Below are 23,890 nucleotides of genomic sequence, written 5' to 3'. Positions count from 1 at the left end.
CCAAAATTTTCAGTTGCATCATTAAGTCATTTATTTGTGCTTTTTATAATTTTTTACTGTAAGCACTAAGGGCTATAAAATCTCCCTTGCAGGACTGCTTTTAATGTTTCCCAGAGATTTTGTTGCATTGTGGCTTTATTTTCCTTCAGTTCCAGGTTTCTTGGTTTCTTCTTTGACCCATTCCATTTCCAGTAGTGAGTTTACTGTCTATGAGTTTGTGTACTTTCTGGAGATTTGTTTGGTATTGATTTTAGCTTTATTTCACTATGGTCAGGTAGGATACGTGGAATTATTTGTGTTTTCTTCATTTCTTTTGAATTGTTTTGTGTCACATGATATGGTCTATTACAGAGAAGCTTCTATGGGCTGCTGAGTAGAAAGCATATTCTCTGGCATTTGGGTAGAATATTCTTAGATATCTGTTAAGTCCATTGGATGTATAGTGTCATCTATGTCTCATGTCTCTCTGTTTATTTTTTTTGTCCAGATGACCTGTATATTGAAGGAAATGGGGTGGTGAAATCACCTACTGTTACTGGGTTGATATAAGTCTGTTTTTTAATTATAGTAGTATACAGGAAGTTGGGTGCACCAATTTCAGTACATGTTTGTTAGATAATATCTTATTGCTTAACTGTACCCTTGATTAAAATGAAGTGCCCTTTATCTCTTTTGATTGGTTTTCGTTTGAAGTCTATTTTGTCAGCTAGTAGGATAGTTAACACCTGCTTGCTTCCTGTTCTTTCTGCCTGGAATGCTTTTTCCATCCTTTCACTTTAAGGTGGTTCCTACCGTAAAGCTGAGTTTCTTGTAGACAACAGAAAGATAGACTTTGTATCTTAATTCATTTAGCCAACCTGTATCTTTTGATTGAAGAGTTGAGACTATTAATATTTTAAATTTTTGAATGGTATGTGTTGATTGCTGTCATTTTACAGTTTTTTTTATTGTTGTTGTTGGTTGTTATTATTGTATGGTTTGCATTTGTGTTCTTGGTTGTACTTATATTTCATTAATTATGGCTTCATTTGTCTTTCTAAGACTCTTGTCTGTGTTTACTATTTACTTACAAGTGTTGTTTCTGGTATTCTCTGTAGGCCTGGTTTTCTGGACCTGAAATCTTTTTTGTATTTGCAAGACAGGGTTTTCTTTGTGTAGCCTAGACTGCCCTGAAAGTCACTCTTTAGACCAGGCTGGCTTTCAACTCATAGAGATCACCTGCCTCTGTGTCCTGAGTGCTGGGATTAAAAGTGTGCACCGTCACCACCCGGGTGGACATGAATTCTTTTAGCCTATTTGTGTTATGGAAAGTTTTTCTTTCTCCTCAACTATGACAGATGGCTTTGCTGAGTATAGTCATCTAGGTAGATGGTTGTGTAGAACTTGGAGTGCATTGCTCTTCTCGCTTTCAAAATTTCTGCTGTGAAATCAGCTGTTATTCTGATAAATTTTCCTTTTTTAAGTGACTTGTGATTTTCCTCTTGAAGCTTCAGTACTCTGTCTGTTTAAGTGTTTTAACTATAGTATGTTGTGAGAGGTTCACTTACGGTCTCTTCTATTAGGTGTTAACAGTTGTGCTTCTTAGAGCGTCTGGGTATATCTTTCCTTAGTTTGAACATTTTCTTCTATGGTGCTTTTGAATATCTAATCTATGCCATTAACCTGGGATTATCTGTGCCTATAATTCAAAGAATTGGTCTTTTTGTGGGTCCCACAATTCCTTTACACACACACACACACATATTTTTTTTTTCCGAGACAAGGTTTCTCTGTGTAGCCTTGGCTGTCCTGGACTCACTTTGTAGACCAGGCTGGCCTCAAACTCACAGCAATCCACCTGCCTCTGCCTCCCGAGTGCTGAGATTAAAGGTGTGCACCACCACTGCCCAGCCCCCTTTCCTATATTTTGTTTTGCATTTCTAGATTGTTTTTTTGTTGGTGGTAGTGGTTTTTGGTTTTTTCATATTCTGTGCTTGCCGTATTCCTCTAGTTTGTCTTTAGTTAGTCATAGGCTATCTTATAGTTGCTCAATTTCACTTGTAAGGCATTCCTCTGAGTTTTCTAACTGTGTTAAGGTTTTCAATTCCATCTTCGTTTTGGGCTTGAGGTCTCTTCCGGTTTTCTGTCTCTATCGAATGCTTTTCTCAAACCCTGTCTTGTCCCTGTCTTCTCACTTCAGCCTTATCTCTGTGCTTTCCTGGGCCACTCAGCATTTGATTCTTTTTGAGTTCATTGAGTTATTTGGTTGTCTTTAAACTCCTTGAGTTCTTTGATTGGTTTTATGATGGTTCTTTTCTGTGTCCTGTAGTTCATCTAGGTAATACTCACTGAAGAACTTTTCTATAGGACTGGTGGATTAGGGAGAACATACTGCCTTAACCTCTCATAGTTTTTGTGCAATAAAACCTGGAAATGTGGACTTCTTGTGTTGGTCATGTACCTGATGTGGACACAGCAGGCCAAGTTGATACCTGAGGGTTGGGACAGGCATGAGTGGGGCGCTGGTTGTGAGTAAACCTAGGAACTAGGGAGGGCACAGTCACAGTGGGTCAGGGGCTTACCAGGCTGAGCCTAAGCATATGATATGCAGGCCTAGCTGGGTCTGGAGACTGGATGTGACACAGCAACTCTGGAAGCAGAATTGGGTGGGATTGTGCCATGTACCAGTGTTTCCTTACCACATGGGCTTGGCTAAAGGGTCCCCTGGGTGAAGGCTCTTGAGTCTGGCAAATGCCAGAGGGAAGAAGAACAGCCAAGAGAAGACTGGGCTTGTTAACAACATCTAAAATACATATAGTAAGTAATCAGTGTCTTCAAGACTTGATGTTCTGCACCAGACTTGATGATAGCATCACATGCCTTTTGACTCCTCAGTGCCTTTAAGGTTTAGTGCATCGTTTTACATCTAGGATGAATATATTCTAAGCATATTTATTAAAATGACAGAGATGAAGCCAGGCGTAATGGGGCACACCGTTAATCCCAGCACTCGGGAGGCAGGCAGAGGCAGGTGGATCGCTGTGAGTTCAAGACCAGCCTAGTCTACAAAATTAGTCCAGGTCAGCCAAGGCTACACAGAGAAACCCCATCTTGGAAAGAAAAAGAAAAAAGGAGGAAGCCAGACTTGGGTGGTAGTTCCTTTGGGCCTGGAGTTAGAACTGGTGGTGAGCCACTTGACACGGGCTCTGGTATCACAACTCTGACCTTTATGACAAAGTAACGACTGCTTTTAACTGCTGAGCCCTGTCCCTAAGCCAGGATTATTTTTTAAACACAATATAAGAACAAAACATTAATTTATGTTTTAAGATGTTGCAAAAGAAATCATTTCTCTCAACCAGCAAATAGATTGTTTTAAATATTTGAAATAACCTATTGTGACTTTAAGTTATTGATAATCACTCCTGTTTCTCACCTTTAAGGCTCTAGCTGAAGAAGCCAGTGAAGATGAGCTTCCTTCTGATGTTGATTTGAATGATCCCTACTTTGCTGAAGAAGTTAAAAAAATAGGTAAGCCAGCCTGTATTTGTAATTTTTAATTGCAATTCACAGAAAAAGATGATATAGGTTGAAACAATACAGACTAACGACTCTGAAAATTGCTAGAATTTGGATAGCTCCATAGGTGGTTTATAACTAACTGTCTTATAGATTTAGATCATAAACCAACATGCCCCTGTATACAGAAGAGAGAACACAACTTCATTATAAGAGACTTTTTGAAAGATATTCTTATTTTTATATATGTATATGACTGTTCTGCCTACGTGTATGTGCAGCACACACATGCAGTGTCTGAGGAGGCCAGAAGAGGATGTCAAAGCACCTGGAGCTAGAGTTACAGATAGTTGTGAGCTGCCAAGTACATCCTGGGAACCTAACCTGGGTCCTATATAAGAGCAACAAATACTTTTGACTGCCAAGCCACCTCATTATGAGATTTTAATAATAATGAGTTTAACAGTTTAATGGGGGCTCTCTCTTTTCTAGAAATTATCTTTATAACTAGCCAGATGAACTCTGAAAGAGTAATGGGATTTATAATGAGGAACAGTCTCTTTGCATGATAATGCTTCTACTCTATATCCTTCTACAAAGAGAATGAAGAATTAAAGGTTAAATGGATTTGTCAGGGCACGTATATAATTTTTAAATGAATAGATGGGATTACAGTGTGATAGCCTTTTCTGTTCAAATATTCAAAACCATCTATGCTTAATATTTCATTCCTTTTGCATTTAGCCTTGTTAAATGCAGTTAAAAATCAGCCTTTCTCATAGCTCCCTTTTTCTTCAAATCCCTAAGCTAATATGTCTTACTTCCTGTATCCAAGGCGTCTTGTCTCCATGGTGTTTATACCACGTGTGCTTCACAGGTGCTTTCATTCTTGCCTTTGGGTGTGTGTGAGTGTTTGGTAAGATTCAGGCCATACTTGGGCAAGTCAGTGCAGAATCCGCTGTAAGTATTTCCAGTTGCTGTTGTGTGCTTTGCCCTCCCCTCCTTATTATGCCACACATACATGACCTCCCAGAGGCTTGCTCTTGGAGCAGCTCCAAACTGGCATTGTAAAGAGACATAGTTTTTTAAGTTTCCCTGCTTCTTCTCCCTTCCAACCAGTGGGCCAGACAGTTCTCAATAGGAAAACTCAGAATTGCTTAAAATTATTTCCTGGTTGTAATAGCCTCTTAGCACTGACATTTTATTGATGAAAAAGGACATTAAGTCAAATAAATTCTATTATAGGATATTAGAAAGGGAAATGGAAACCAAGCAGATTGAGCTTTATCATGCCTGTGTGGTGGTCATTTCTTTTTCTTTTTCTTTTTAATTTGTTCACTTTAATTTGTACCCACCTCCCTCATCACCTGCTGATCCCACCCTCCCTCCCTTATCCGCTCTCCCTCCCTCCCCTAGTCCTCAGTAAGGGGAGCCCTCCTCCCCTAACATCTAACTTCAGCCTATCAAGTGTCTCTGGACAGCCTGCATCCTCTTCCTCTGTGGCCTGGCAAGGCCGCCCCACAAAGGGAAGTGATCAACGTGTGGGGGCCGGCATCCATGTCAGAAGTAGTCCCTCCTCCTCATATTATGGGACCCACAAGGAGACTCTGCTTCCTATCTACTAACCTGAGCAGCGGGTCTAGGTCCTCATCATGCATGGTCCTTGGTTGGTGCATCAGTCTCTGCAGCACCCCCCTTCCCCTGCTCTTCAACCCAGATTTATTGGCTCCATTGGTCTCCTTGGGGAGCTCCTGACCCCTCCAGGTCCCTCTATTCCCCAATTCGTCATAAGACTCCCTTTGTTCCACCCCGGAGTTTGACTGTGTGTCTCATCATCTGCTTGGATCTGCTGCTGGGTGGAGTCTTTCAGAGGGCCTCTATGGTAGGCTCCCTTCCTGTTCCTTCTCTTCAATTGCTTCTGGTGTCTATTCTGTTCACCCTTCTGAATGAGAATTAAGCATCCTCCCTAGGATCCTCCTTGCTATTTAGCCTCTTTAGGTCTGTGCATTGTAGTTTGGTTATCCTGTATTAACTGGCTAATATCTGCTTATGAGTGTTTCTGTATGGTCATTTCTAACAGATGATGAATTTTAGCCTTATCCTCTGTCTGAAACAAAGAGTGTTTTTTGCTTGTTGTTGTTTTGTTCTGTTTTTCAAGACAAGGTTTCTCCACATAGCCTTGGCTAGCCTGGACTAGTTTTGTAGACTAGGCTTGCCTCAAACTCAGAGATTGCCTGCCTCTGCCTCCTGAGTGCTGAGATTACAGGCATGCACCAGCACACCCAGCTTTAAACAAAGTTTATAACAGGGAGATGTAAAGCATTAAAGTTTACTTGTTCTGTGTCCTAAGTGCTTCATTTGACATATGTAATCTAATCGGATTGCAGAACTCAGCAGGCTTCAAAGAATAGCCTAAGTGGCTCAGTGGCATGGGGTGGCCAATTTCTTAAAGACAAGACATTTAAATTGCACATAGCTTTCTCTAATGTTAGTATCAAGAATTCTGAGTGAACAATACAGGTAGAATTTGTTTGCTTTCAATGTGTTTATTTCAGAATGCTTCATAAGCATTTTTTCTATCTGATTCTAGAAGTTATTGGTGTTTTGTTGTTTTAAAGGAAAATACGCTAAGAACTTTTTGCATGAAATTTGTGACCAAAATTGGTGCCTTGTCATGTTTCTTTATTTAATAGTATGATAACTGCTGTGCAGTCTGATAGGCTAGAGCTACAGCAATAATACAGACGAGATAGCATCTTTCATGGACTCTGATGTTAGAGAGCATGTACTGAAAATAGGAACAAAATTATATAAGCATGGGAAATATTTTAAAAGAAATAGAGTCGTACAGAGAGTATAACTGGGAAGAGAAAGAGAAACGGGTATGTCCTGTAAATAGCACAGGCAAAGAAGACTTCCCTGAGGTGCTGATACTTGAGCTGAGACCTTGAGCATGAAGTGCTAGGGGAAGAGTATTGCACCGGAAGGAGAGGATGTGAGAAAGAACATTGTCTGCAGTGTTGGATGAATTGAAAGACACCACATGGCTGGGGCAGAGCCAGAGAAGGAGTTCTGCGTGGAGCGAAGATGGAGATGCAATGGGAAGTGACCTGCTGAGCTTTGTTGTTAGGATAGAACATTAGGACTTTCTTGCTGAATATAAAAAACCCTACAGCAAGAAAGTGACATGATCCCCACAAAGAAAACACATTGAAAAAGACCTGATAAGAACTAGGAAACTCAGACTGGAGAGATGGCTCAGAAATTAAGAGCACTGTCTGCTCTTCCAAAGGTCATGAGTTCAGTTCCCAGCAACCACATGGCGGCTCACAACCATCTATGAGATCTGGTTCCCTCTTCTGGCATGTAGGTGTACATGCAGGCAGAACACTGAATAATAATAAATAAAATAAATCTTAAAAAAAAAAAAAAAAGAATAGGAAACTCGCCGGGCAGTGGTGGCACACGCCTTTAATCCCAGCAGTCAGGAGGCAGAGGCAGGCGGATCTCTGTGAGTTCGAAGCCAGCCTGGTCTACAAAGCAAGTCCAGGATAGCCAAGGCTAACACAGAGAGACCCTGTCTTGAAAAAAACAAACAAACAACAACAACAACAAAAAAAAAAAACTAGGAAACTCAGATTTTGCAGAAAAAGGTTCATTACAGGCCAAAATCTGGGCAGGGTTATTGCCTAAGGAAGTTGATTAAATAAATTCTCAAGTTTAAGGAGACTGGTTTGGTCAGGATAACTGAGTGGAGAAAGACAAGACATATAAATTTGAAGACCAGCCAAGAGACAAGAGTATAATAAAAGGACAGCAGGAAACCAAGGAAACCAAGACAAGAGAGAAACAGCTGAACCTCACAAAAAGAACTTGTCCCTTTTAAGTAGTGCCAGACAGCACATAGACAGAATACAAAGCCATTTGACCTCACTCAGTGAGCAGTCACTGTCAGATACTTTCAGCATTAGCTGAAGATACCTACGTACAGCCACGCACCATTACAGTGCTTTCGTCAAGAGCAGGCTGCACATATGGTGGGTGGTGGTGCGGTAAGATTTTAACACCTAGTGACCAGGCCAATTTAGCTTGAGTAAGAATCTACTAATGACACAATTCTTCATTTTAACCACACCTGGCTAGAAAGGTTTCTTACTGCTAACGTGTAATTTTACTTTTTTGGTGCTGAGGATGGAAAGGTCTCATGTCTGCTAGGCAAGCACTTGACCACTAAGCTACACCCCAGCCCTAATTGTATAAACTATAAGATTTTACTATTGAAAAAGTAGGACTAAAGTGTACAGTACATTCTTGTGTTGTTTTTTAATGTATTCTTCGTCTTGCCTTCTTGATTTTATAAACCACGATGAGAGTCACCTATATTACACCCATTTGACTCACTCAGCCAGCATGTTGTATATTTACCACATCCTGGTTGTATGCTTCTTTACAGTTTACAAGAGACTTTGCATCCTGACCTGGAATCCGTTCTCAGGTCACTTAACAGTTGAATATATTGAAGGTAATAGATTGGCCAGGGGCAGTTGGTATCTGATAGAATCCGAATCCTAATTTGTTTCTGTAAGGATATTGTAAAGACTAGAGGCAGAGCCAGCACTCTCATGAATAAAAGTTGGGTGTGAAAATCATGCTGCTTTTTGATGTTTTGTTTTTTAAGCAAAACCAGTGTGTCACCCTAAAGAAAGAGCAAGTGTATGAGTTCAAGGCCAGCCTCGTCTACAAAGCAAGTCCAGGACAGCCAAGGCTAACATGGAGAGACCCTGTCCCAGGAAAAAAAGAAAAAGAAAAGGAAAGAAAGAGCAACTGATCTTGGATGTAGGAACTTGCACCAAAAAAGGGAGTCAGAGCCAGGCGGTGGCAGTGCATGCCTGTAATTGCAGCACTTGGGAGGCAGAGGCAGGCAGATCACTGTGAGTTTAAGGCCAGCCTGGTCTACAAAGTGAGTCCAGGACAGCCAAGGCTACACAGAGGAGCCCTGTCTGGAGGAGGGGGTGTTACAAGTCAGTAGGGGAACTTACCATTCCCCATCTGCTCAGTACTGAGAGCTCACCTATGCTGTAGGCAGGGCCCTTACTGTCTGTCCCTTAAGAAGCACTTAACTAGGGCTGGAGAGATGGCTCAGAGGTTAACAGCACTGACTGTTCTTCCAGAGGTCTTGAGTTCAATTCCCAGCAACTACATGGTGGCTCACAACCATCTATAATGAGATCTGGTGCCCTCTTCTGGTGTGCAGTTGTACATGCAGACACAACATTGTATACATAATAAATAAATAAATCTTTAAAAAAAAAAAAAAAGAAACACTCAACTAAATGGAAGGAGTTTTCTATGCCACAATTCTCAGACATTAGAAGCCATGTAAAACAGAATTTCCATATAGATAGTTCTTTTACAGGCTTTGTTTTATAGCACATCTTTTTCCATAGATAGATCATTAATCTTCTTGCTTAATTTAACCAAATACAAGTCTACATCTTGGCCACTGATAAGGCACAAACAAAAGTAGCCAAGAAATAAAGGAAAAGAATGGAGAGAGATTACCTGTTGCGTATTAGTACCATACAGGAATTTTTCCAAAGCAGTGCTCTTTTCAGCATGTTACTCAGGGAGCTGACACATTGACAGAGGAAGGCATATTCCTAAGCATGCAAGTGGAAGCTGACAAAATGGCTTTGCAGGTAGCAGTCTTTCTCACCATATCTGATGAGCCTGAGTTTCACCCCCAGCAAGGCACAATAGTAGGAGGGAAGCTATTCCCAAAAGGTGTCTTATGACTGAGCACAAACAAACTGTGACATGCTCTGCATATGTGTCCCTGCACCTGTGCACAAAATGAAGTTTCAAAAAGGTTGAAATTGTGGATAGGAGTATTTTGGACAAATTCAGCCTGGATCATGAAGTTGGTGGATGGGAAGATCTCTGGGCATAACACTTATTTCAATTTATTTTCTATAACTATAAAATTCTAACATCTTATTTTTGTGTGAGTCGATAGATTTGATCTTATGTACTTGTTGTAATATTCCCAATAGATTTAAAAGAACAAAACAGGAAAGAAAAAGAAACCCTTGTTTTGCCTTGTTCACTTTTTGAAACAGGCTCTCACTGTGTAGCCAGGCTTGTCTTGATGCTGACATTCAGGCGCGCATGACCAGAACTGTCTTAAGATAAAGGAGTTTGTACTTGCTGGGAGATTAGTGATAATGTTCTAGAACAGGAGCTTTTCATTTCCCTGGTATCCAGCATGTAACCTGAATCAAAACAAAAACAAAGCCTTTTCAAAAAAGTTTTCTAAACAGTGTGCCCTCTCTCAGATCCCCCAGAACTGGAGTTAGAGGTAGCTGTGAGCCACCATATAGGTGCTGTGAACTGAACTTGGGGTCTTCTTCAAAAACAAGTGCTCATAACCACTGATCCATCTTTCTATTATCTTAATTGTTGTTGCTATAGAGGATATGGGGGGGTAGTTACACTTGTGTTGTGATAAGACACCATGTCTGAGGCAATTAATAAAAGACTTTATTTTGGTTTCTGGTTCCGGAATGTTAGGCCCATAATGAGGTGTAGGCAGCAGGCACGATGGCAGGTGCAGGAAGCTGAGGGCTCACATCTTGAACAATAGGCATGAAGCAGAGATAGTTAACTGTGGAAGTGAGGTGACACTACAGACAGCCTGTTCCCAGTATAGAGCCACCCTCAGACATACCGCCAACCAGAGACCAAGTGTTCAAATGCCTGCGACTGGGGGACATTTCTCACTCAAACCACTGCATGGATTGTTTTTTGTTTTGTTTGGAGACAGAGTCCCACATAGAGCTCAAGTTGGATTCTAAGTCCCTTATGGCTACAGATGACCTCCACTTCCTGAGTGCGTCAGTTACGGGCGTGGGTTGAGCCACCATCCCTGCTTTTATGTTGTGCTGAGGATCAAGTCCAAAACATCATGCATGCCCCGCAAGCACTCTTCCAACTAAGCTATAGTCCTAGCCCGAGTTTGTCAGTTCCTATACAGTGGAACAAAGAGTTTTTCAAAAGACGGTCTCCCACGGTTCACAGGGAACCAACATTGCAGTAACATTCTGAACTAACAGAACATTCAACCTGATCTTTCATACTTCATCACCCTGAGTCCATCTACCTTTGAAGTCCTCACACTCTTACACACGAAAGAAAGAAGAAAAGTCCTAGCATCAGCATAATTACTAAGGAACTTAGGACATGCATGTATATCAATCAATAATGGGAATATTTTCAGGCATCTATAGCACTGTGTACAAAGCAGTAGCTACATTCTTGCAGTTTACTAAGCCACAGAGTCCCTAGAATAGCCCTGCGGGTAGCTGCCATTACTATATTCCCTAGTTGGGGCTAGAGAGACCTCAGTGGCTAAAAGTACTCACTTTTCTTGCAGAGAATTGTATTTTAGTTCCTAGCACACAGGGCAGCTCAATTGTAACTGCGATCCCAGGGCATCTGCTGCCCTCTTCTGGCCTCCATGGGTACCAGGCATGCACTTGGTACATACACCTATGTGTAAGGTATAACTCAGAGGGTAAAGGTGCCTACTGCCACACCCAAGACCTGGGCTTGATCCTCAGGACACACATGATGGAAGGGAGAACCAGCTCCCACAAGTTGTCCTTGGACCTTGACATTTAATGTGGCACATGCACACCCACACAAATACAATTTACAAATAAATAAATTAGTTTAAATCCCACTTCTTTTACAGATAAGGGCATAACCTGGTTCTCTTTTTCTAGGATGAAGCAAATTGTTCATCCTTTCGAATAACCGGTGGGGGCAGGGTTGTTTTGTGTTTCTTAACTGCAAAAGGACTGAGCCGGTTTCAGTACATAGTTTAGTGATTTTTCTTTCACCATTTATGCACATGACCTTCTTTCTGTGCTGTGTGCTTCCTTCTTTTAGTTTTGACATTGTTATGATTATTCCTAGATATTTTGTTCATAATATAAACAAAGTTTTACTCTTATTCTTGTCATTTTAATCCTCCTGTGTTGGTTGAACCAGGTATAAAGAAGAAATCAATGAAATCAGCAAAAGGCAGTGCATCTTCAGAGGAAGACACGGAGCTAGAAAAGCAAAAGGTAGCACATGGGTGTTGTAGGGTGTCTGGATGACTGAAACGTGCAGCTATAATGGTGTGCTCCACCTGAGCTTTCAGTGTCTCTAATCTTAAAACCGAATTTCAAGTGTAAATACATTAGCCATATAGTGGTTTTTTTGTTTGGGTTTGGTTTTTGGTTTTTCAAGACAGGGTTTCTCTGTATATGTAGCCTTGGCTGTCCTGGACTCGCTTGTAGACCAGGCTGGCCTCGAACTCACAGCAGTCCACCTGCCTCTGCCTCCCAAGTGCTGGGAGTAAAGGCATGCACTACCACACCCGGCCCACCACATAGTTTTTTATTTTTTTAATATATATTTTCTTAATTTATTTACATTACATCTCAATTGTCATCCCATCCCTTGTATCCTCCCATTCCTCCCTCCCTCCCGCTTTCCCCCTACTCCTCTCCCCTATGACTGTGACTGAGGGGGACTTCCTCCCCCTATATATGCTCATAGGGTATCAAGTCTCTTCTTGGTAGCCTGCTATCCTTCCTCTGAGTGCCACCAGGCCTCCCCATCCAGGAGACGTGGTCAAAATGGGGCACCAGAGTTCGTGTGAAAGTCAGTCCTCACTCTCCACTCAACTGTGGAAAATGTCCTGTCCATTGGCTAGATCTGAATAGGGGTTCGATGTTTACTGCACATATTGTCCTTGGCTGGTGCCATAATTTGTGCAGGCCTCCCGGGCCCAGATAGTTTTTTAAATGTTTCCTTTACCAAACATTATTTCTGCAGCTAATGTATAAAATTAAAGTTTTTCAAGCCAGCAAATGCCCCCCGTTTATGAGTGAAAGACGTCCTCATTCATATAGTATAGCATGACTAAGAAAGAGATGATGTCATTGAAACCTAGAAATACGGGCCGGGCGTGGTGGCGCTCGCCTTCAATCCCAGCACTTGGGAAGCAGAGGCAGGAGGATCGCTGTGAGTTAGAGGCCAGCCTGGTCTACAAAGAAAGTTCCAAGGTAGCCAAGGCTACACAGAGAAACCCTGTCTTGAAAAACCCAAAAGGAAAAGAAAGAAGTACAGTGTTGGTTATGCCTAACCCAGCGATCCCAGAGCTACAAAGTCGCATGCACTTCTGCAGGGTCAGCAGCACCCATGTGTCTCTGCGAGTGAGCCCTGACTGGCCACCTAAACTCTTCAGCTTAATGCGTTTGTCTGTTCTCCATCCATTACATATAGGTCGTACATTTAAAGTTACTTAAAGATCCATTCGTGGAGCATTGCTCTGTAAGGAAGTCAGTGTCCGTGTGAGTGTCAGTGATCTAAGGAACGAAATTTAAAGTGTGTTGTGTGTAATACGGGAGGATGTGCAAGGGTCATGAGTGTGCTTGTGTGTTTTCTCTAATGTGTGTGGTTGTTTAGCTGACTCTTGAGGGATCTCTGTAATCTCGTGGTCAGTAGAAACAGAATGCTTGGTCTCAGAAGCAAATGCTCAGTCTGCCCCATGAAAGTACATTAGTGTTGAAAGAGACAAGGAAAATAACAGGCAAAAGAATTTTCCTAATTGCTAAAGTATGCATCTGGAAACTGTAATTTGTATCACAAAATAAATTTCATGTCATTACTTAAAAAGAACAAGGTGAAGATGAAATGTATTTGACAGACCCGGGGCTCTTGTTCCTTCTGCCTGCTAATGAGATTACTCTACAGGAATGGAAGTCTGTCTCTTGACTAAGGCTGTTTCCTCCCTCCTTCCCTGAAGCTAATGCTCACATCACAGCCTGGAATGAGCCTAAGCTGTGGGTCTTGGGCCTCTTCCTACTCTTCATTCATGATCTAAGCACTTCTCAGAACAGCTTAGGAAACCTCAGCTGTTCATTGGCGGCGTTGTCTCTTTTCCTCTCTGTAGGCTGAGATGGCTTTGCTTGTAATGGATGAGGAAGAGGACAGCAAGAAGCATTTCAATTATGACAAGATCGTGGAGCACCAGAATCTGAGCAAAAAGAAGAAGAAACAGCTTATGAAAAAGAAGGAGTTACTTGAGGATGAATTTGAGGTAACCAGCAGCACAAAGTGTTATTAGCTTCTTGAAGGTGGAGTTAACTCTAAAGTCAGCAACAGCTGAGCATGAAGGGTTCACGTGACAGGGGGCTTATCTCACCGTGTACAGTAGCCAACATGGTGGGCCATGCTTTTGTAGTTTCTGTGTGTATTGGTGCTGTCACTCATCAGTTTGTTTCTTAAGCTGAGTGTGTGGTCCTAATGGCCATATGCATGTGTTTGAGCCCTCCACAGAAAACTTGAAAATATCCACTAGGAATTACTTAGCAGTTTGCATTAGTGAATTTGGAAGAAAAGATGGATGGGTTTTGAATTTGGTCAAAGTGGAGGGAAGGACGTAAATGACTTTGTAGCATGTAGAGGCATTGCAAGGCCACTATTGCCCCATGTTTTCATATATTCTTCTGTTCCATGAAGTTTCTCATAAATTGGTTTTCTCGTGAAGAAAAGTAAAGCATAATTTCCTATTATGTGGCCTACCTTCACAGATAAATAATCATGCATAAAATATTTTTCATGGAGCTGCTGAGATGGCTCAGCAGGCAGCAGCACTTGCCACCAAATCTGACAGCTGAGTTCAGTCCTCATCTTCCACGTGTTGGAAGAAGAGAGCTGCGCCCCTCATGTCGTCCTCTAACCTCTATATACCACACAAATAAATTTTTTTAATAAGGGCTGTGGTGATGGCTCAGTGGGTAAAGAACTTGCTGAGCAATCGTAAGACCTTAGTGTGCATCCCAACACTCACGTAAAACCTAGGAGCAGGGTGCACATCTATAACAACCCCAGTGCTGTAGGCGATGGAGCAGGGCGATTCCAGGGGCTGCTGACAGCCAGCCCACCCGCGTGAGGAGCTCCAGCTTCAGGGAGAGGAGCTGTCTCAAAAAGTAAGGTAGAGCATTAGAGGAAGACCCCTGCTACCAGCCTCAGGCACCTGTACGTACATACACACACACACACACACACACACACACACACACACACACACACACACGCCTGCTACCAGCCTCAGGCACCTGTATGTACATACACACACACACACACACACACACACACACACACACACACACCTGCTACCACCCTCAGTCACCTGTACACACACGCGCGCACACACACACACACACACACGCGCATGAGAGTTCCTTTGTTATTCTCTGTATTGTGTCTGTTGGCATCACTATAAGCAGCCTCAGGTCTTTCTTGGTTGCTCATTGCTAAGCCTGGCTGGATTGAAGGGAACACTTTTCAGGTTAGAACCATAGAACTTTGTGTAAAAACAGAGAGGAGAAATTTGGGGGTTGCGTCTACCCAACATTGTGCTGGAGATGGGATTTCTGTTGTGTTTGCCCCGCGGTCCTAGGGTGACTGACCTGAGAGTGCCACAGGGGCGGCAAACACTTCACCCCTAGGGTGACTGACCTGAGAGTGCCACAGGGGCGGCAGACACTTCACCCCTAGGGTGACTGACCTGAGAGGGCCACAGGGGCAGCAGACACTTCACCCCTAGGGTGACTGACCTGAGAGGGCCACAGGGGCAGCAGACACTTCACCATTGAGCAACGCCTGCAGCCGCCGCTTTGTGTTGGATTTTGAAGCAGGGTTTGGCTAAGCTGCCAAGCTGGCCTTGCATCTGGAATCCTGATTTAGCTTCTGAAGTATCTGGGATTACTGCCCTGTGCTACCAGACCTAGCTAGTAGCTACTTTTTCTTGACACCAAGTTTAAATTTTCTTAAAATATACTCAGAATCCAGTGACTACTTAAACTCTAGGCAATTAGACAGTGTCTCGCTGGCTTATATATGATGGACAGAAGTCAGTCTTATCCAAGTCACAGACCACAATATGCACATGGTCACTATTCTTCCCTTTCAAATACATTGGTTTGCAGGAAAGAGAACACCACACCCTGCACATTGTGATCGAACGGCAGGCCTTAAAATGCCACTGAGTCTGCCCTGGACATATGGCACGTGCCTGTAATCCCAGGTCTCAGGAGGCCAAGGCCAGGAGGATCCGGTGTTCAAAGCAGCAAGCTCCAGTCCAGCCTAGACTTAAAGGGCACACTTGTCTCAAGTAACAAGCAAAAACCTTCGAGATTATAGGAAATGGTTCTAACGCCCCAGCATGCAGTGTGCACATGCATGTGCTAATAGCCAGCAGTGTTCTGCCTCTGTTTCCTTACCTGTTCTCTTTGAACTTGCAGGTAAATGTTAGTGACGCACGGTTTCAGGCAATGTACACCTCACACCTGTTCAATTTGGATCCCTCTGATCCTAATTTCAAGAAAACGAAAGCTATGGAAAAAATTCTTGAGGAGAAAGCCCGGCAACGAGAACAGAAAGAACAGCTGCTTGCTCAAGCAGTAGAGCGAGCACAGCAGGACATGGGAAAGGCAGCACAGCAGCAGCACATGGATCCTGCCTTGTCCATGGTGATTAAATCTGTGAAAAACAAAACAGAGCAATTCCAAGCCAGAAAAAGACAAAGGGTCAAATAACTGGGACGGACTCTGTTATCTTATGTATACAGAAATGTTATAAGGGATACTGGAAATAAAGCCACCTTTCTAGACTATGAAAAATATCCTTTTCTGACCATTATAAAGTTGTTCTTCATTGGGGCTAGTGAGATGGCTCGACAATAAAGAACATTAGTACTTTTGCAGAGCATCTGAGTTTGCTTCCCAGCACCCACATGGCAGCTCACAACCAAAATGTAATTGTAGTTCTGAGAGATCCAGTGCCCTCTCTTCACCTTAGTGACATAGTGTGTGCACAAACACAGTTGCAGGAAAAATATTCACACATAAATTTAAATATAAAATTTTGGGCTGGGTGTGGTGGCGCATGCCTTTAATCCCAGCACTAGGGAGGCAGAGGCAGGTGGATCGTTCTGAGTTCAAGGCTAGCCTAGTCTACAAAGCGAGTCCAGGACAGCCAGGGCTACACAGAGAAACCCTGTCTCAATCAATCAATAAATCAAATAAATTTAGAAAAAATGTTCCCCTTACATAATTGTTAAACCTAATTGTAAATAGTTCACATTTTATACTGTGTATATCCACAAATGTGACATAATATAATTATGTAAATTGTAAAATCTTTAAGATTTCTATATTGTATGAAGTTCATTTCCTGCAAATGTAAAGTTATTCTAATTTAGCTTCCTAACAGAAGACTAAAATCTTGTAAAATCGTGACAACTTTTCTCTGTATAGATTACAAACAAATTAAAAATATGTATATGTGGTACCTTAATCTCTCTGAAGGCAGGAGGCGTATTTAAATAGGTAATAAAATAATTTTTTTTTAACCAGGCATGTGGGCGCATGCCTTTGGTCCCAGCACTCAGGAGGCAAAGACAAGCAGATCTCTGTGAGCACAAGGCCAGTCTGGTCTACAGAGGGAGTTTTAGGACAGCCATGGATACACAGAGAAACCAAATGATAAAATAGTAATTTAGTTTTCTAATGTAAAGGGCAGAAGCTGTGGTTTTTTTCATGCTTAGTTATTTCCATGTAGAATTAATTTATGAATAAATGTGAGAGTTGTTTTTACTGGTTTATATAGCTCTCGAGTGTGCTCATCGTGTACACTCAGAGCAGACTTCTCTGGAAACATCTGCAAATGACTTCAGCTCTTACAGAAGACAGCTCAAAGGAAAGGCAGTTTTATTTTAACATTGCCCATAATTACATTTGAAATGCTCATGGACTCTGCGGTCATTTTCCTATTTGTACCAACAAGAAAATCCTGTTGTTTAATTTTTTTTTTAATGTTTTAGAAGGGTGGTTATGCTGATATAAAATTTAAAGAACCCCAAATTCTTTCTAAAATTTAACAACATCTCCAAAAATATAATGCCCTTACATTCACCAGGTCTAGATCTTATAAACTATTAGCTGAGCACTCATACAGGAAAGCTGGATGTGCTGCCAATAAATAACAGGAAATAGAAGCAAAGTGGACTGTGGCAATTAAACGCATAGCCCCTTCGGAATGAGAGTACAAATTCTGAAAGGTCTGCATCTAATATAAAGTTAGCATCTTCAGTATAAAAACCAAAGCTTACCAAGAAAGCTTTTTAAAAAAAAATCTATTAAGTAAACAGTGTTAAAAAAAAAAGAAAGAAAGAAAGAAAGAAAGCCTTTCCACGCTGTCCAGGGACGGGTCCATAGGGCGTTGTTCTTGATTCCCATCGTAACTTAAAAGGGAAGCTTACACAATGTTCGGAGCCCTTGATGTCCTGCAGATGAAGGAGGATGGCCTCAAATTCCTTGCTGCGGGAACCCACTTAGGTGGCACCAACCTTGACTTTCAGATGGAGCAACACATCTACACAAGGAAGAGTGATGGTGTCTACACCATAAATCTGAAGAGGACCTGGGAGAAACTGCTGCTTGCAGCTGGTACTAGAACCCTGCTAATGTCAGCGTCATCTCCTCCAGGAACACTGGCCAGCGAGCCGTGCTGAAGTTCGCTGCTGCCGCTGGAGCCGCTCCTATTGCTGGCTGCTTCACACCTGGGGCCTTCACCAACCAGATCCAACAGCCTTCAGGGAGCCACGGCTTCTAGTGGTGACCGCCTCCAGGGCTGACCAACAGCCCCTCACAGAGGCCTCTTACATCAACCTGCCCACCATCGCTCTGTGCAACACGGATCCTCCTCTACGCTATGTTGACATTGCCATCCCATGCAACAACAAGGGAGCTCACTCAGTGGGTCTGATGTGGTGGATGCTGGCCCGGGAAGTGCTCTGCATGCGTGGCACTATCTCCCGTGAGCACCCATGGGAGGTGATGCCTGATCTTTACTTCTAAGAGACCCAGAGGAGATTGAGAGGGAGGAGCAGGCTGCTGCTGAGAAGGCTATGACCAAAGAGGAATTCCAGGGTGAAAGGACTACACCAACTCCTGAGTTCACCGCTGCGCAGCCAGAGGTGGCAGACTGGTCTGAGGGTGTGCAGGTGCCCTCTGTACCCACCCAGCAGTTCCCTACTGAGGACTGGTCAGCAGCTCCCACAGGGCAGGCCACTGAGTGGGTTGGAGCCACCACTGAGTGGTCCTGAGCTGCTCTGTAGACACCTGAGCAAAGGGAGAAATGGAAGGAAAATAAAGTCTCTTAAAGTTAAAAAAAAAAAAAAAAAAATATGCAGTGTTTTGCCTGTATGTATGCCTGCATGTGAGAAGGGGCACCAGATCTCATCATAGATGGTTGTGAGCCATCATGTGGTTGTTGGGAATTGAACTGAGTGCCTTTGGAAAAGCAAGCAGTGCTCTTAACCTCTGAGCCATCTCTCCAGCCCTTTTGTTTGTTTGGTTGGTTTTATTTTGGTTTTTTTTGGGGGGGGGGGTTGTTTTGTTTTGCTTTGTTTTTCAAGACAAGATTTCTTTGTGTAGTCTTGGCTGGCCTGGAGCTCTCTTTATAGACCAGGCTGGCCTTGAACTCATAGAGATCCACCTGCCTCTGAAAGTATTTTTTTTTTTTTAAGATGCAAAACCCAGCAATATCAAATTCATGGCAGTTTAAACAGTTTCTGAAAAGGGAAGGAAAAAATGGCACCTGTTAAATAAACTGCTCCTTATAATGGAGAACAACAGAGGCTCCAAGCAGGATTGTCTTTTATAGAGCATTCTTGTTAGGTGTTCATCCAGCTAATCCTCCTGACAGACGGCAGTAACTCCCCAACACTGACCAGTCAGTGAGAATGAAGTCATAGGATACACATAGTTCTGTAATTTCTTATTGCATTCTTCTCAAGGAAACTTTTGTTATTTTTAATTCAGATCAAATAATGACTCGTTTAATTGGTTTGTTTTGTTTTTTCAGTAGTAGGTAATAAAACCCAGCCCGTATATGCTAGCCAAGTGCTCTCCCTCTAGGCTACATTCCAGAGCTTGGTTGCTTGAGAGAGGGTATTGCTCTGTTGCTTAGGCTGACTTCAAACTCACATCTTCCTCTGCCTCTGTGAGATTACAAACAAGAGCCACTCTTCAGTGGATTTGATACAAGAAAAGTGAGGTCTTTGTGTTCAAAGGAACTTTCTCTTGCCGCAGGTGGGACACTCAAGGTCACATAAAACTTCAGTAACTCATTGCCTTCAAGTTCTCATCTGCTGAGTTCAAAGGATGAAACTGACAGAACACAGAGGGTGAATTAGGAGTTGTCGACTTGTAGGTGGGAACTGTAGAAACCAAAAGCAGGGCTCCTGTCCAGCCAGAGAGGGCTCCAGGAAATGAGCTACCAATGAGCTACTAGTCTAGGGTCTTTTTAGAGGGCAGACACTGGGGCAAGGCAAGGAGAGGTAGTCCAGCCAGCCAGTTGGCCTACAAACAAGATGTTCAGGTATCCTCTGAGTTGTCAATTCATCACTTTTAGCATCTAGACAGAATTATGAGCATATACAGGTGGAAGAAGTCCCCCTCAGTCACAGTCATAGGGGAGGGGAGTAAGGGGAAAATGGGAGGGAGGGAGGGATGGGAGGATACAAGGGATGGGATAACCATTGAGATGTAATATGAATACATTTAAAAGAGAGAGAGAGATAACAAGGAACTAAGGTTCAGACCTTTATGAAAGATACTCTGAACTGCTACTTGGGATCCCCCCCTCCACCTGATCACCAGTTTCTACCTAAAGTTCTCACGAGTTTCATTAGTGTTTTTCTTTTCTTTTAGAACCCTTTGTCTCTACATTCCTGCTTAAATTGCAAAGTCTTTTACTAGTGAAGCAAAAAGTTGAATGAGCACACAGGCCTGGCTTCTTATTTTTGGGTGGGGGGTGGGGGAAGGGCAGTTCAAAATAGGGTTTCTCCGTATAACAGCTCTGGCTGTCCTGGACTCACTTTGTAGACCAGGCTGGCCTTGTACTCACAGAGATCCACCTGCCTCTGTCTCCTGAGTGCTAGGATTAAAGGTGTGCGCCACCATGCCCAGCCAGGCCTGGCTTCTTGCTCTTGTTTTGTTGTTGTTACTGTTTTGTTTATTTTGTTTTTGATTTTCAAGACAGGGTTTCTCTGTGTAGCCCAGGCTTTCCTGGAACCCACTTTGTAGATCATGTTAGCCTTGAACACAGAGATCCACCTGCCTCTGCCTCCTTAGTGCTGGGATTAAAGATGTGTGCCACAACACCCAGCTTCTGGTTTCTTTTCTCAAAATATGTGCATTTTAAAAACAGGTAAAAATGAGGCCAGCATTATTGTGGTAAGCAGTCTACCAAGAACTCTAAAGAACTAATAGTGCTATAATGAACTATAAGACAAAGGCGTGGCACTGTTACAATTTAGCAAACAAAGCCTCAGGAGGTGGTGGCACATGCTTTTAATCACAGGAGAAGCAGAGACAGGCAGATCTCTGTGAATACAAGGCCAGCCTAGTCTACAGAGAGTTCCAAGACAGCCAAGGGCTACAACAGAGAAACCCTGTCTGGGAAAAACAAACCAAGCAACTAAATCTAACTTCACACTTGACAGTGAAATACTTCTAAGAGAAACAGCCAAAGATAACCATACTGACCACTCCTTCAAAGAACCCACAAGAATCACTTACATTTCTGTAGACTAATAGTGTTTATATTATATTTTATAATATAATATATTTATATTATATATAACAATTGTCATGTAATAATAATATATTATAAAAATAAAAATTCTACAAGATGGTTTGGTAATTTTTTTTTTTTTTGGTGGGGGTGAGGTTTTGAGACAGAGTTTCTCTGTATAGCTCTAGCTGTCCGGGGACTCACTCTGTAGACCAGGCTAGCTTAAAACTCATAGAGATCGGCCTGCCTATGCCTCAGGAGTATTGGGATTAAAGGTGTGAGCCACCATACCTGGCTTTTTTTTATATGTAATTTCTTATTAAATATATATGCAATTACCATTCAAGTAGTCACTTGCACTTCTGAGTATTTATGAAAAGTGGAGCCAGGTGGTGGAGGCGCATGCCTTTAATCCCAGTACTTGGGAGGCAGAGGCAGGTGGATCACTGTGAGTTCGAGGCCAGTCTGGTGTACAAAGCAAGTCCAGGACAGTCAAGGCTACACAGAGAAACTCTGTCTCAAAAAAACAAAAAAAGAAAAGAGAAAAGTGGAAATGTGTTGATACAAAAAGTTAGGGCTTTTTTTTTTTTTTTTTTTTTTTAAGTTAGGGCTTTTGTTGTAGTGTTGTTTTGGCTTTTCAAGACAGGTTTCCTCTGTGTAGCTTTGATTGTCCTGGACTTTGTAGACCAGCCTGGCCTCAAACTCACAGAGACCCACCTGCTTCTGTCTCTCTGAGTGCTGGGATTACAGGCGTGTTCCACTGAGAAGTCTCAAAAGGGCAGGACTGTCGCTCAGTTGGTAGAGTTGATAACAGCATACTTGAATCCTGGGTTCAATCTCTAGCATTTGAAACTGGGCATGATGGGGCCAGCCTGCAATCTCAGCACTTGGGAGGTGGAGGCAAGAGCATCAAGAGTTCAAGGCCATCCTCATTTACGCTGCCTGGTTTGCTTCTCTGTTGCTGTGATAAAACATGGACCAAATGCAACATGGCGAAAGGGATCGTCCATATCACAGTCCATGGTTGATGGAAGTCAGGGCAGGAACCTGAAGCAGAGAATACTATGGAGGCATGCTGCATACTGGCTTGCTCTCCATGGCTTGTTTTATTGCCAATAAAGGCCAACTAGCCAATGCTGGCTGAGCAATACAGATAATAGGACATCCTGGTTCAGTGAGGGGAGGAGAAAGGGCAGGGAAGACAGGAGGCATGCACATGGAGAGGACTGGGAAACACCAGAGACTGAGCCGGACCTAGGATATGAGTAAAAGGCAAGTATAATGTGGAAAATCTAAATAGGAGGAAACTATACTACCTTGGAGATTTAAGATAGAGTAGTTATTATGCAGCATTGTGCTCTGGGCTAACTAAATATATCCTAGGGTCTCTGTGTGACTACTTGGGTATAAGACTGGTTAAGGAATAACCACTGATTTATTAAAATAGGAAATCAGTGTTAAAATCAATATTCTTTCAACAGAGCCAGGGGCATGGACTCAGGGATGGCACCACTCACAGAAGGCTAGACCCTCACACATGAATCGTTAATCAAGAAAATACTGCACATACTTTGCCTACGGGTCAACCTTCTTCCCATTTCTGTCCTCCTTTTTTAAACAAGCTCTAACTAGGTAGCCCAGGCTAGCAGGCTGACCTCCAACGTACAGACACTCTCCAACTTCTGCCTTAATATAGAGTTTTCCATTGATGAGTATTTGTTTTTGTTTTTTGAGACAGGGTTTCTCTGTGTTAGCCTTGGCTGTCCTGGACTTGCTTTGTAGACCAGGCTGGCCTCAAACTCTGTGATCCGCCTGCCTCTGCCTCCCGAGTGCTGGGATTAAAGGCGTGGGCCACCACGCCCGGCTTGATGAGTATTTGTTTACCCATTTTCCTCCTCAACTTGTTGTGGGAACAAAGGATAAATTTTCTGGAATCTTCCAACCAAAACCCTGGTTAATTTTGTCTCTTCCATCCCATTGTGTAGAGTGCAAGTATGACAGGGACAGCTGTTTTAGACACTAAAGACAAAAGCAATTTTTATTGTCTAAGGGTAAGAAAGCAGTGAATGGGAAGTATCTGGGAATGCAGAAGGCCCTGTAGAGCATAGCCACCATTTCACCCACGGACGCTTATTCCAGAACCTTCACATTTGAGGAAATGTCAAAGTTTAACATTTAAAAAAAAAAAATCAAATAAACCAGGTGTGGTGGCACACACCTTTAATCCAACACCCAAGAGGCAATATCAGGCAGATCTCTGTGAGTTTGAGGACAACCTGGTAAAATAGTGAGTTCCAGGTCAATTGGGGTTGCACCATGACACTGTCCAAAAAAAGAAAGAAAGAAAAAAAAAGACAGCAGTTTTTTTTTTGTTTTTGTTTTTGGTTTTTTTTTTGTTTTTTTTTTTTTGCTTGCTCTTTCATCTTTACCCATTTAATACAAAGACCAGCAGCACAGTGACTGGCATTAGAACTTTTGTGAACCATATTGCCCCTCCCACTCACCCCCCAGCCCCCAACCCCCACCCTGCTCTTTTTAAGGTAGGGTTTCCCATAGTCCAGGCTGTAGGACCTTGAGCCTCTGGTTTTCCTGCCTCTACCTCCCAACTCCTGGAGATAACACATGTGACCCACCATGCCCAGCACTGATAAAGTGCATTCCAGGCCTCCTGTATACTAGGCTAACATCTGCT

At 42.7% G+C, this 23,890-nt stretch overlaps 1 protein-coding gene and 1 pseudogene across 1 annotated transcript in view; both read left to right on the top strand.

Annotated features, from left to right (window-relative positions):
- Esf1 (ESF1 nucleolar pre-rRNA processing protein homolog) overlaps positions 1-17,209 on the top strand; it is a 56,876-nt gene extending 39,667 nt beyond the window's left edge. Inside the window, exons 11-14 of the mRNA XM_051144744.1 lie at positions 3,423-3,510; positions 11,551-11,627; positions 13,505-13,651; positions 15,861-17,209. Coding sequence (XP_051000701.1) covers positions 3,423-3,510; positions 11,551-11,627; positions 13,505-13,651; positions 15,861-16,154 — 606 coding nt within the window. The 3' untranslated portion in view covers positions 16,155-17,209. The remainder of the gene's footprint in view (positions 1-3,422; positions 3,511-11,550; positions 11,628-13,504; positions 13,652-15,860) is intronic.
- A 672-nt stretch (positions 17,210-17,881) lies between these two features.
- Positions 17,882-18,794, top strand: LOC127188259 (40S ribosomal protein SA-like; annotated as a pseudogene).
- Positions 18,795-23,890: the final 5,096 nt, after the last annotated feature.

This window comes from Acomys russatus, chromosome 4, assembly GCF_903995435.1.
Source record: "Acomys russatus chromosome 4, mAcoRus1.1, whole genome shotgun sequence".
Classification (NCBI taxonomy): Eukaryota; Metazoa; Chordata; class Mammalia; order Rodentia; family Muridae; genus Acomys; species Acomys russatus.
The sequence above is the reverse complement of the archived record's forward strand: the minus strand, read 5'-3'. Positions and strand labels throughout refer to the sequence as shown.